Source organism: Syngnathoides biaculeatus, chromosome 13, assembly GCF_019802595.1.
Source record: "Syngnathoides biaculeatus isolate LvHL_M chromosome 13, ASM1980259v1, whole genome shotgun sequence".
In the NCBI taxonomy this organism is placed as follows: Eukaryota; Metazoa; Chordata; class Actinopteri; order Syngnathiformes; family Syngnathidae; genus Syngnathoides; species Syngnathoides biaculeatus.
Window position 1 is genome coordinate 26,654,015 of NC_084652.1, and position 13,473 is coordinate 26,667,487.

At 42.7% G+C, this 13,473-nt stretch overlaps 2 protein-coding genes and 1 long non-coding RNA gene across 7 annotated transcripts in view; 1 reads left to right on the forward strand and 2 right to left on the reverse strand.

The window, feature by feature from the left end:
• The window catches only part of LOC133510638 (cytochrome P450 7A1), a 41,933-nt gene extending 41,179 nt beyond the window's left edge, over positions 1-754 (reverse strand). The window contains exon 1 of one of the 4 annotated variants that reach the window (XM_061838784.1): positions 639-754. In XM_061838784.1, coding sequence (XP_061694768.1) covers positions 639-735 — 97 coding nt within the window. In that variant the 5' untranslated portion in view covers positions 736-754. The other 3 variants (XM_061838783.1, XM_061838785.1, XM_061838786.1) reach the window with 3 other exon arrangements.
• Positions 742-9,386, forward strand: LOC133510639 (uncharacterized). Of its 2 annotated transcripts, XR_009797664.1 has the most exons (4): positions 749-880; positions 4,772-4,802; positions 7,591-7,679; positions 8,943-9,386. It is a non-coding gene; the product is annotated as an uncharacterized LOC133510639 (long non-coding RNA). The 2 variants fall into 2 exon arrangements; XR_009797665.1 differs by lacking the exon at positions 4,772-4,802 and having other exon boundaries at positions 742-880.
• Positions 9,387-10,084: 698 nt separating this feature from the next.
• Positions 10,085-13,473, reverse strand: part of LOC133510637 (phospholipid phosphatase-related protein type 4-like) — a 185,011-nt gene continuing 181,622 nt past the window's right edge. The window contains exons 13-14 of the mRNA XM_061838779.1: positions 10,937-10,984; positions 10,085-10,480 (exon numbers count right to left, since the gene is read on the reverse strand). Coding sequence (XP_061694763.1) covers positions 10,293-10,480; positions 10,937-10,984 — 236 coding nt within the window. The 3' untranslated portion in view covers positions 10,085-10,292. The remainder of the gene's footprint in view (positions 10,481-10,936; positions 10,985-13,473) is intronic.

Here is a 13,473-nt window from a genome sequence, read left to right on the forward strand (position 1 = left end):
ACATGATTGGAGAAAAACAAATATTGGGAAAGAGTATAGAGAACAATAAATCTTGAGATATATTTCACATGCAAATTCACCAGTCTTCTAAATTATTTTCTGTAGATTGCAATCTTAACTCTCAACCTGCCATCCATTACAAAGACGTTCATCCTGACAAGGGTAAGGGCATGTTGGAGCCTATCCCCTATCTTCGTGGAGGAGGTAGGGTACACCCAGGCAATCGCAGGCTACATATAAACAAACGAAAATTTGCATCCACAATTACAGGCAACTTAAAGTCTTCAAGCAACATGCCGCCTACCAGTGTGACTGCCTTCGTTACGTGCTCCTAGTATTGTTTATGTTTGTGTGTTTTTCGGTCATCTCAGGACTCAAGTACACGATAAATAATTTGATAACTGGAGAGTCTTCTGATGACTTTTTTCGACAACTCTCACCAGTCCGCTGAACCTTTTCCTGGAGTTACTCGGCGCTCTCTATGGAGCGTTGCGTCGAAGACCGCGCGGAGACTCGCAATCTGATACAAAACTTCAACCTTATAGGAAGGCACACAGACTGGTGCTTCCGTCAAATCATCTCGCTAATCTATGCTCCTTAGGCAACAAAATGGATTAAATTCAACTTCTGATGAGGACCTGCAAAGACGTTCAGCGTTCTGCAGCCTTGTGCTTCACGAAGACTTGGCTTTATGGACGCGTTCCTGATGGAGCTGTGACGCAATCTGGCTTTCATCTTTATCGGGCAGACTGCATCACAGAGCTAACGCGGAAATTGAAAGCCAGTGGAATATGGTTCTATAGCAATGAGAAATGTTGCACGGACATGACACAGCTCAGCAAATACTGCGGTCCACTTTTGGAGTAGTTATTCTTGAACTGTAAGTTGTTTTACTTGGTGCGTGAATTTGCTTCTTTCATTCTCCTAGTTGTTTACATTCCGCCCCAAGCTAGCATGAACGCAGGACTGCTAACACTCGCTGAGCAGGTAAACAAGATTGAGGAAAAAACATCCAGAATCACCTCTCATGATCTGAGGATTTTTTAACACAGCTAAACTTAACCACAAACTCCCTGAATATAAACAGCACATAAAATGTCTGACGAGGGCAAATAACACATTAGAACACTACTATGCCACAATTAAACACGCATATCATGCAATTCCCCGTGCTCCCCTTGGCGCCTCTGATCACTGCTGAATCTACTTACAATATATTGCAAGTTCACCCACTTAGAAATCATGGAGGGGTCTGAACTTTTCATCGTAGGTGCATGTCCACTGTGAGAGACATAATCTAAAATGAAAAACCCAGAACTCACAATGTTAGTTTTTTTAATGATTTATTTGTGTGATACAGCTGCAAATAAGTATTCAAACACCTGAGAAAACCAATGTTTATATTTGGTACAGTAGCCTTTGTTTGCAATTACAGAGATCAAGCGTTTCTTATAGTTGTTCACCAGGTTTGCACAGACTGCAGGAGGAATTTTGGCCCACTCCTCCACACAGATCTTCTCTAGATCAGATGGGTTTCTGGGCTGTCAATGAGAAACACAGAGTTTCAGCTCCCTCCAAAGATTTTTTATTGGGTTTCAGGTCTGGAGACTGGCTTGGCCATGTCAGAATCTTGATATGCTTCTTATGGAGCTACTCCTTGGTTTTCCTGGCTGTGTGCTTCCATTCATTGGTATGTTGAAAGACCCAGCCACGACCCATCTTCAATGCTCTGACTGAGGGAAAGCGGTTGTCCCCAAAATCTCACAATACATGGCCGGGATCATCCTCTCCTTAATACAGTGTAGTCGTCCTGTCCCATGTGCAGAAAAACACCCCCAAAGCATAATGCTACCACCCCCATGCTTCACAGTAGGGATGGTGTTCTTGGGATGGAGCTCATCATTTTTCTTCCTCCATACACAGTTTGTGGGATTATGACCAAAAAGTTCCATTTTGGTCTCATCTGACCACAAAACCTTCTCCCATGACTCCTCTGTATCATCCAAACGGTCACTGGCAAACTTAAGACGGGCCTTGACATGTGCTGGTTGAAGCAGGGGAACCTTCGTGCCATGGATGATTTCAAACCATGACGTCTTAGTGTTTTACAAACAGTCACCTTGGAAATGGTGGTCCCAGCTCTTTTCAGGTTATTGACCAAGCGAAAAATCTCATACAATGTGCATAATACATGGAGTGGAGGTGGACTTTTAAAGGCGGAGTAACAGGTGTTTAAGGGTCAGAATTCCATTTTAGACAGGTGTTCAAATACCTATTTGCAGCTGTATCACACAAATTGTTGAAAAAAAATTACACATTGTGATTTGTAGATTTTTCTTTTTCGATTATTTCTCTCACATGCACCTATGATGAAAATTTCAGACCCCCCTCATGATTTCTCAGTGGGAGAACGTGCAAAATAGCAGGGTGTTCAAATAGTTATTTTCTTCACTTCTTTTTGCAGAATTTTACTTTTCCCAGGAGTCGGAGGTCAAATGTTTCCTGTAGTTGTTCACGAGGTTTGCACACACTGCAGGAGGGATTTTGCCCCCTTCTCTAGATTAGACAGGTTTCTAGGGTGTCACTGAGAAACACGGAGTTTTAGCTCCGTCCAAAGATTTTCTATTGGGTTCAGGTCTGGAGACTGGCTAGGCCACGCCAGAACCTTGATATGCTTCTTACAGAACCACTCCTTGGTTTTCCTGGCTGTGTGTTTCGGGTCATTGTCATGTTGAAAGACCCACCCACGACCCATCTTCAATGCTCTGATTGAGGGAAAGAGGTTGTTCCCCAAAATCTCACAATACATGGCGGCAGTCATCCTCTCCTTAATAAAGTACACTCGTCCTGTCCCATGTGCAAAGAAACATCCCCAAACCATGATGCTACCACCCCCATGCTTCACAGTAGGGATGGTGTTCTTGGGATGGAACTCATCATTTGTCTTCCTCCAAACATGGTGAGTGGAATTATGACCAAAAAGTTCCATTTTAGTCTTATCTGACCACAAAACCTTCTCCCATGACTCCTCTGTATCATCCAAATGGTGATTGGCAAACTTAAGATGGGCTTTGACATGTGCTGGTTTAAGCATGGGAACCTTCCGTGCCATGCATGATTTAGAACCATGACATCTTTGTGTATTACCAAAAGTCACTTTGGAAACGGTGGCCCCAGCTCTTTTCAGGTCATTGACCAAGTCCTGTTGTGTAGTCCTGGGCTGATTCCTCACCTTTCTAAGGATCAGTGAGACCCCACGAGGTGATATCTTGCATGGGGCTCCACTCTGATTGTGATTGACCGTCAAGAAGGTTTATGCAGAAAAACTGGAAACTGGAAAAACTCCAAATCAGTCTGGCGTGGATTACAATTGCTCACTAATTCTAAGCGACGATCACCCCCAGCAGACAACAATCGTGGGCTAGCCGCAAGCCGACGACCTGAACAGCTTTTACTGCCGATTTAAAAAGGACATTTTCACTCCATACACCCAACAAGTCCGACTCCACCGTTTATCATCCATAAACGGCACTTAAGGCAGATGTTCAAACAACACAATACCAACAAAGTGCTGGGTGCACCTCGACAGCGAGGGAACCTATACAAGGATCCTGTTCGTGGATTGACGGGCAGGAGAAAGCAGGGGGACACCACCTCATCCACGCGCACTATCAGCACTGGGGCACCCCAAGGGTTTGTCCTTTTCCCTCTGCTCTTCTTGCTCTACACGTATGACTGCACCTCAAGGCACCCAGCTGTCATGATTGTGGACTTCAGGAGGCATGCTTCTCCACAGCTGTACCACAAGCTGTCCAACTATCTTGTGGCAAACGTCGAGAACTTCAAGTTCTTGGGAATTACAGTCTCACAGGACCTGAAGTGGCCGCTTATTCTCACAAGGGTCGCAGGGAGTTCTGGAGCCTATCCCAGCTGTCAGCGGCCAGGAGGCGGGGTACACCCTGAATTTGTTGCCAGCCAATCGCAGGGCACATCAAGACAAACAGTCGCACTCACAAGCACAGCTAAGGGCAATTTAGAGTGTCCAATTAATGTTGCATGTTTTTGGGATGTGGGAGGAAACTAGAGTGCCCGGATAAAACCCAAGCAGGCATGGGGAGAACATGCATACTCCACAAAGGCGGGGCGGAGATTGAACCCGGGTCCTCAGAACATTGTGTTCAGCTTGTACAGAGTGCCTTCACCCGTTCACAGTACCTGTTATAGAGTTGTGCAATGACTATTGTGCAAAGAGAGTAGTTTAAAGTGATGAATCATGCGATAGTCTACAAAATGGATTTCAAAACAGAATACTGATTGGACAAGCAGGATGTGGCGGTGCGTCCCAACAATGGCACAAAGGAGAAAATAGTATCAAGAAAAAATCTTTGAATGTCTGCTAGATTTCTATCTGGGTGTTTTTTTTTTTCTCAATTTCATTGACCTGCTTGGCTACTGTTAGCATTGCTGTGTTCATGATAGCTTGAGGCGGAATGTAAACACGGACAAGAATGAAAGAGCGAGTGGTGAATGATATGGTTTACAGTTCAAAAACAAATACTCTAGAAGTGCGCTCCACCCATTTGTCTTGATTTCTGATTCCAAAACTAGTTTATAAATTTCATGTATAAATATTTTGAGGTTATCTGCTTGTTCAGTGTGACGTCGTGAGTCTACTTCCGGATCCAAACATAAGCATGTGTATCTTAGCGCTGAACAATATAACCTTTTTCACTGTTACAAATTTCTTTTCGAATGTCCCGGAACACGTCAGGAAGGGTTTAAACTCCGACAACTCTAACCAGGTGAATACTGTGAAGATCCATGCCGGAGTTATTCATGAAAGGGTGCATGCTTTGATGAAAAACAAAATCTACAAAGTCTTGGTATCTTAAAGCCCAAGTTGTCATCCCTAGAAACATTCTAAAATAGATATTGTAATGAAAAATACAAATAACATTATTCACTTTAATGTCTATATGGAAAAAATAAATGTGAGCGGAGAGCGCGTCATCCATGCGCAAATGTTGCAGAAGTGTCATTCTATGACATCCAAGTGGTCGCCATATTGGCTGCATCCTCAGTACGTGACGTCACCCGGACATTCGCCAATGAAAACATGCGGTGCACCCTAACTATGGGAGACGAACACGCCCCTTCTGACACGGAAGCTCTTTTCGAAAAGAAGAACACCATACAACCAAGTGAAGTTACCGGGGCAATATTACACAATTGTTTCAAGCCCTTGGGGCAATATTTCACTATTGTTTCGAGCCATATTCAGATAATATGCGATCACGGCCAAACCACATCCCCGTCCAATCCACTTCCGTGGTGGAGATGAGCCATCGCGGCTCATTGCAGCCGGCCGGTGTCTTATGATGAAGCCAAGCCGTGCTGCTTTAGGGGGTTGTTCATAGACGCCGCAGTACGCGATGAACAATACTGTCGAGCCGGGGCGCTTTACTGCGCGCACACGGCTGAGTCAAGCATTCTCGGCTGGGTTCTTCAGAGCCGCCACTGTCCGGAAAGCTCGATGAGCTAGCCTTCGCCGTGACCGACGAATGCGGCGCGTCAGCCGGTGTGGCTAATTTTCGGCGCCGTGGTGGCATATAATGGAGCCAAGCCGTGCTGCTTTTGTGGGTGTTCACAGCCGCCGCAGTATGCAATGCACAACACCGTCGAACCGGTGGGCTTTACTGCGCGCACTCGGCTGAGTGAGGCATTCTTAGCTGGGTTCCTCAGAGCCGCCGCCATCCGCGAGCCTGAAGTGCAGCCTTTGCTGGCGAAGCGATGCAGCAGCCCGACCCCGTCCGACACGCACATCAACATATTTCGTATGCAGATCTTTTTTACGTTATGAGAGACCGATTACGTGGTCCACCCAAAAGTATTATTTTTTTAGTAGCTGGATAGACACCTACCTGTTTTCTGGAACGCACAATGCTCTTGTCCTCTGCACCCGTGCAATCCATTTTTCACGAGAAACCGGGTCTCTTGGAAACTTATGACAGGTAAATCCATTCTCCCGAGTGTTCAACCAATGTCCAGCAATGCAACGAGCCGGCATTTTGGCTAACACGAAGGAACAGCGAGCTACCTTCCCAGAGGTAAAACTAATGGAAACAAACGAGTCCACTAGGGGGCGCCTCTGTCCTGTACGTCACTTCCTGATTCTTCTCGAAAACAAATCCCTCGAGAGGATTTTCATGGCGGGTGTTACAAAAAGCTGAATACGTAAAAATCATGTTTTGTGGTGATCATATTGGCTGTGGGTTTTTCATTAATATACCAAAAATCATCCATTTCATGACACTTGACCTTTAATGTGTTCCCTAACCCATCATTGATAGCGTAGGACAGTGCCATGGTGTAATCTGATCTGTGTTGACATCAATTTTTTTCAACGATATTGATTCCATTCATGTGAGTGTGACAGTGCCTTGTCATTGAGTAATATACAATTCATGATCAAACTAATTTAAAGATGATACTCTAAATACAAGTAAATAACGTTGATGAACAATAACTATACTTAAATTGCCACTGACATCCCTATATACATTGTAAAATAGATAGTTTTGAAAATTACATATAATATTATTCCCTTCAATGTCTATACGAAAAAAATAAAAATGAGCAGAGACCGTGACATTCATGCGCAAAGTTGAGGAAGCATACCTGTCAACTCATACGGTTTAGCTGTAGTTCATACGGATTTTGTGGTGAATCTTACGTATACGGCGTATATCACAAATCATACGGATTCTGAAACAGCAGACCAAATTCCGTTCTCCCCAAAAAAGTTCTTGTTGTTTCGGAACAGTGTTTCATCGCGGTCGGTCGAGCTCACTGGCGGAGCGTTTGCGGTCGACTTGCTGGTGTTCTGGCTCGCACATCGGCAGGGTTCACATTCCTCCTCCTCCAAAGTGCTTCCTCAAAATAGCCAATGACAGATTTTTCCTCCCCGCAGTGTCACCGCGAGTCCCCCGTGAGTTTGGGTACGTTAGAGCGACACCTTGAGTTGTGTTACCGCTCTCATCGGCAAACCAATGTTCCATCATCTCAGCAAAGTGATGGAAGCAGTGCTTTGCTAACCTCACACCAATGCAAACTGTGAAAGGATCTTCAGTTTTGTGAGAAAAGTTCACAAACAGTTCAGAAAATCACTTGCTCCAGAAACACTGACAGCATTATTGCAATGCAAAGTCAATATGGATGGATGCTGTAATTTTGAGATGAGGGGTCAGCATTTACAGTTGGTGAAGAAAGTTACACATGAATACAATTCTGAACACCGTAATGCCACTAAATAGACTTTGATAGTTAGACATTAACTTCAAATATTATCATTATGGAGATCTACAATAAAAATAATTGAAAAACTTGTGTTTTTTCCCTCCATTATTTTGACATATAATTTGCTTCAGGATGCTAAGGATTTTTTTTGGTAGTTTATCCAGGTTGGTGCTCCTAAAAGTTGACAGGTGTGTGTACCCAATTTAATACTATAATATCGGTATACATGCTAGACTAGAGATCATGAGTGACCGTACATTTCTAATTATTCATATTTGTTTTTAACCTATTCAGGTCTGCCTACAGGAAGAATCGCATAACTGCTAGCAACTTTGGTCGTGTATTGGCTGCAGTTGGACACAACTCTTACCCTCCCTCCCTCTGTAAGACTTTGCAAGGACAATACAATATTAAAGCTCAACTGGCATCCATATATAGATTTTAAAATAGATATTGTTATGAAAATACATATGTTATTCACTTCAATGTCTATATGAAAAAAAATGAGTGGAGAGCATGTCATTAATTTGTAAAGTTGCGGAAGTCTCACTTGACATCCCAGCGGCAGGCATATTGCCTGCAACGTCATATGCAGATATCACACTGGGACAGTCACCATAGAGAAGGCATTGCGCCACCTGCTATTGCAGATGAATAAGAGAGCTTTTCGGATTTTGCTGACGCCCCTTCTGAGACTGAAGCTCTTTTTTGAAGAAGAGAACATCTCAGAAGCAAATGAAGTGAACGGGGCCATACCTTATTGTTTTGAGCCATATTCCCAAACAGATGGACTAGGAGGACAAGGAACCTGATCAAATATTAAAATGGCTTGTGTATGTAGCGTACTCAGGAGGACCCATGCTCGGCGAAGTAACTACTTCAGGGGTGCCCAGAAACCGGTGGCCGGTTGGGGGGGGGGGTCCTTTATCTTCCCCACCATGGTTGTGACAGCACAGGCCAGCCAGCCTCCCGGCCCGACCCACCTCCACAACGGGTGAAACGGTGACTATCTGTAGCCACCGGCGATATGATCTTTTGTTACGTTCTGAGAGAAGGATTACGTTGTTGAACACAGATGGATCTTTTTATTCATCCTGCTGCTATCGGGCAAGTACATGAATACTACTAATATGACGCGGATCTTTTTGTTACGTTCTGAGAGAAGGATTCTGTGAATGGACGTGGACGGAGGTTTTTATTGTTACTGCTTTCGGAGAAGTTGTTCTAGTTTGGTGACTATACGTCCAGTTAGCTTGTGTTACACACAATGAAAAAAAACAAGCAATTTTTCGCCGGTGCAATATAAACACTCAACCCCGCTACTGCAAAAAAAAGACCTTCCTGGTCTTTCTCCAACACAATACCTCGAGAAGATTTTCATGGCAGGAGATGCAAAAATCCACATTGGACAACATCATGACGTCTGGTGAAAAAACGGATGGGTCCATTCCAGCTGCCTTTTTATTTTTTAAACATACTAAAAATCATGGTTTACATGTCAGTAGCCCTTAAAAGGAGGAATTAAGGTTAAAGATTTCATCCATTTTTTAAATTTCGCTATTACAAGTATGATGAATCAAAATTAAATATAACTTTTTTTAAGGCTGTGGACTGGGGGATTCTTCATGAACCTGTTGCTCTTGCAGAGTACACATGCATCACTGGCCAGCCTGGATCCCCACCAGGACTTGGACTCTCTCCAAGTGGTGTTCTTGGAGCTTCACCAGATGGAATCACCGTTGCCGGATCTTTCGTTGTGGTCAAGTGACCCTGGTCAGCCAGACATAAAACACCCACCACAGCAAGTGGCTGAGAAGAAGGACTTTTATTTGACTAAAGATGAGGTTACTGGTTTATTGAAGCTAAAAAGGGACCATGCTTACTGCCACCATATACAGGGTTATATGTACTTGGTGGGGTGTGACAAGTGTGACTTTGTAGTGTGGACTCTTAAGGGCACAGAAATTGTTCCTGTCATAACCCATCCTGGGCTTCTAACCTGGATGTAATTCACACATTTTACAAAACTGTTTTCCTGCCAAATGTTTTAGACGATTTTTTAAAATGTCAGTCTGGATATATGTTTAAGAATCACATGCTGAATATATGTCTAAACCAGTTATTTGTTGTTATTTTTTAATTGTTCTTTATTTGTGCTATCACACCTGATACTGTCAACCCCCGAAAATTGGAAAATCGTTCAATTGTCAGTTTTACACAATATACAAAATTGCTCATATATTTTACAAAACCTTCACTACAGATGAATTTGTTGATTTGGGGTAAAAAGAAATATTTGAATCCAGTAAATTTTCACTCTTTGTTCCCCGTGAAATCAGGACTAATACAAGTATATGAAGTATTTCTGGGTTCACTGATGACAATCATCGACAAAAAATACAACTCACCATCGACACCTATCATTACATGCATGAATAAACCTCGGCACCGACATTAAATCCTCTCACATGTGCCCTACAGTGAATAAAATAAGTATTTGAACACCCTGCTATTTTGCAAGTACTCCCACTTAAAAATCGGTGAAAACTTTTCATCGAAGGTGCATGTCCACTGTGAGAGATAATATAAAAAGAAAAATCCAGAAATCACAATGTATGATTTTTTAATTCATTTTATTTATTTATTAATTTAATCAATTAATTTGTGTGATACAGCTGCAAATAAGTATTTGAACACCAGTCTATCAGCTACAATTATGACCCTGAAAGACCTGTTAGTCCACCTGTAAAAGTCCACCTCCACTCCATGTATTATCCATCAGTAAGAGTCAAACTTGTAACATGGCCAAGACCAAAGAGCTGTCCAAAGACACCAGAGACAAAATTGTACACGGCTGGAAAGGGCTACGGAGACTCACGAGACCAGGTACAGTTCGGGAAGCATCTTTATGGCAGGCAGTCCAAACAAGCAGCAGTGTCAGAATCAGTAGGCAAAGAAGCAGGGTCATCAACAGGCAAGGTTCGGTACACAGAGCATCAAAGGCAAGGATACAGAGTTGCGGGAACGTGACATGAAGTACAACGATCTGGCAAGGACCAGACCGGACACGTGGCAAGATATACACACACCGGGTCGAGGACAGACACACATATAACAGGAAGAGTACAGAACATGAGACATTCCAACTCACCATTCTCTGACCCGATGATGATGATTGGAAACTCTGGGTGGAAGCAAACACGACTGAATGAAAAAAGACTGAAAAATAGCCATGTTCTGGGGATTGCAAGCTTGATCAAAGGATGATCACCATTTTTATCGTGCAAGTTTTATAAATTGTATTATGAATGAAATATATCTAGCACGTCAATAACTAAATGCTAATCCGTTTTCAAAATGATCACACTACGATCGTTCATTATTTAGGTGCATACCTTTACCCCAAAAAATTATAAATTCAACTAAGTAAACGACTAGAAGAGAAATTAAATTGAATTCAGATTTGCATCATGGCATGCAAGCGTGCTTTCATAGTGTGTAAAGCGTATCCGTTCAAAAACATTTTAATTTCTTGTTTTTGTAAATGAATGAAATGCATGAATTTAACAACAATTATTGACATCATGTTTAATTATCAGTAAATGGAATTTTTTACAAGTAATTGCTTCTGAACTCTCACCTCGTGTCTGAGCAAACACACTAAGCCTGTAAGCGCTCCCTTTGACCACTGTGAACAACATAAGACATATACACTGTGGTCAGATCAGTGTCATCCATTGAAGCTACATGGATCATTCAGTGATTCCATTTGCAGCATTTACATTGCCATCAGAACCTTTTTCAGAACAATTTTGTGTTTTTGCAAACTTACAATGAAAATGTCAAAAAAATACATTGATAACCCAACCAAACCAACGATAAACTATATATTTGAAAGGTTACTTCCAACTTTGTTTTATTAATTTATTTACTGTATTTTTTTAACCCACAGTGATATCCCTGTCTGTTTTTCTTGGAGTAAAACTGAATTATTGGCTGCAGAATATCTTTAGCAATGCATGTTAAAAGCTGATTGATGCTCCCAAACAGTTTCACATTAAATGTTATGTTGCCTCCGATATTTAAAATACTGAATTAGCTTTTTGTGCACTGTAATGTCTGTGCTTTCATCCTCGATCAGGCTTTGCCAAGGTGGAATTTTAACATTATACAACATCTCATCTGTTCTACTTTGGCTTCAGACCCTACCTTTTTTACTAAAAAAAGAGAAATGCTCATCCAGTTTCACCACATTTTCTTCTATCATTCACACACCCCGACATTCATGAAAGCAACAGCACTTTTTTATTTTTACTTAGACCAGGTCGGATACGAAAGAAGGAGAAAAGGATCTCTACAGGTTGGCCAGACAGAGGGATAGAGATGGGAAGGATGTGCAGCAAGTCAAGGTGATTAAGGATAGCGATGGAAATATGTTGACTGGTGCCAGTAGTGTGCTAAGTAGATGGAAAGAGTACTTTGAGAAGTTAATGAATGAAGACAATGGGAGAGAATGCTTTTAAAAGTCCACCACCACTCCATGTTCTCTCCTGAATCAGATGCACCAGTGTGAGCTTGTTAGCTCCATAAAGACACCTGTACACCCCATATCATTAAGAATCAAACTTGCAACATGCCCAAGACCAAAGAGCTGTCCAAAGACACCAGAGACAAAAATCTACCACTCCACACAGCGAGAAAGGGTTACGGAGAAATTGCCAAGCAGCTTGGTGAAAAAACGTCCACTGTTGGAGCAATCATTACAAAAAGGAAGCTAAACATGACAGTCAATCTCAATCAGAGTGGAGCCGCATGCAAGATATCACCTCGTGGGGTCTAAATGATCCTTAGAAAGGTGAGGAATCAACCCAGGACTACATGACAGGACTTGGTCAATGACTTGCAAAGAGCTGGGACCACCATTTCCAATGTCTGTCTCAGTGCAGTGTCAATACATTATGATTTTGGTATTAGGTAACAACTACATACATACATATAACAACTCAGTAAGTTATTTTAAGGTAATGAGATTCCATTCCTAATCACACCCGCAACTTTATCTGCGGGCATGACTGGTGGCCCACACCTGTAACTTTATATCTGCGGGCATGACTGACCACACCCGTACATTTTTCAAATGTGAGTGACTGCTGTATATGTGTGTGAATGAGAGAAGTGGGGGGGGGGGTGAGGGTCCGGGAGAAGAAAAAGCGAGGGTGAACGACTTCAAATACTTAGGATCAACAATCCAGGGCAATGGTGAGTGTGGTAAGGAAGTGAAGAAACGAGTCCAAGCAGGTTGGAACAGCTTGCGGAAGGTGTCTGGTGTGTTATGTGACAGAAGAGTCTCTGCTAGGATGAAGGGCACAGTTTATAAAACAGTGGTGAGGCTAGCCATGATGTACAGATTAGAGACAGTGGCACTGAAGAGACAACAGGAAGCAGAACTGCAGGTGGCGGAAATGAAGATGTTGAGGTTTTCTCTGGGAGGGAGGGACCAGTCCAATTCATTCTGTCCAGCATGCCTACGACAGCCGGAAAATGTTCTCGGCTGTTGTGGTGTCTGTCATGGGCATCAAGTCAACAAACTCTTTTCTGCCATTCAAAGTTACATCAAGTCCAGAAATGAATACGGTCAGTTGAGCGACATCTGTAATATTAGTGCAACGATTGCAACAAAAAAATGCCACAAATGACCGGACTTCTTCAAACAACCAAAGATCAACAAAGTGCCGGGCAGGCCCAGAACCTTGTGTCCCCATCTTGCCTCAATGTCTACACAGACCAACTTGCTCCTGTCTTCACAAAGATCTTCCACAGTTCACTAGAACTGTATGCAACCCCAACCTGCTTCAAACGCTTCATCATCATACTGGTCCCCGAAAAAAAAAAAAAAAAAAAAAAGCAGCAATCTTGGGTCTTAATGACTGCAGGACTGTTGCCTTGACATCATTTTAACACTTTGTGCTGGACCACCTCAAGAGCATCACAGGTCCCCAGCTGGACCCACTCCAGTTTGCCTATTGAACTAACAGGTCTGTGGATGATGGCGTGAACATGGGTCTGCACTTCATCCTTGAACAACTTGACAGTGAAGGAACGTAGGATCCAGTTTATGAACTTCAGCTCTGTGTTTATGACCATCATCCCTGAACTACTCTCCTTTAAGCTTCACCA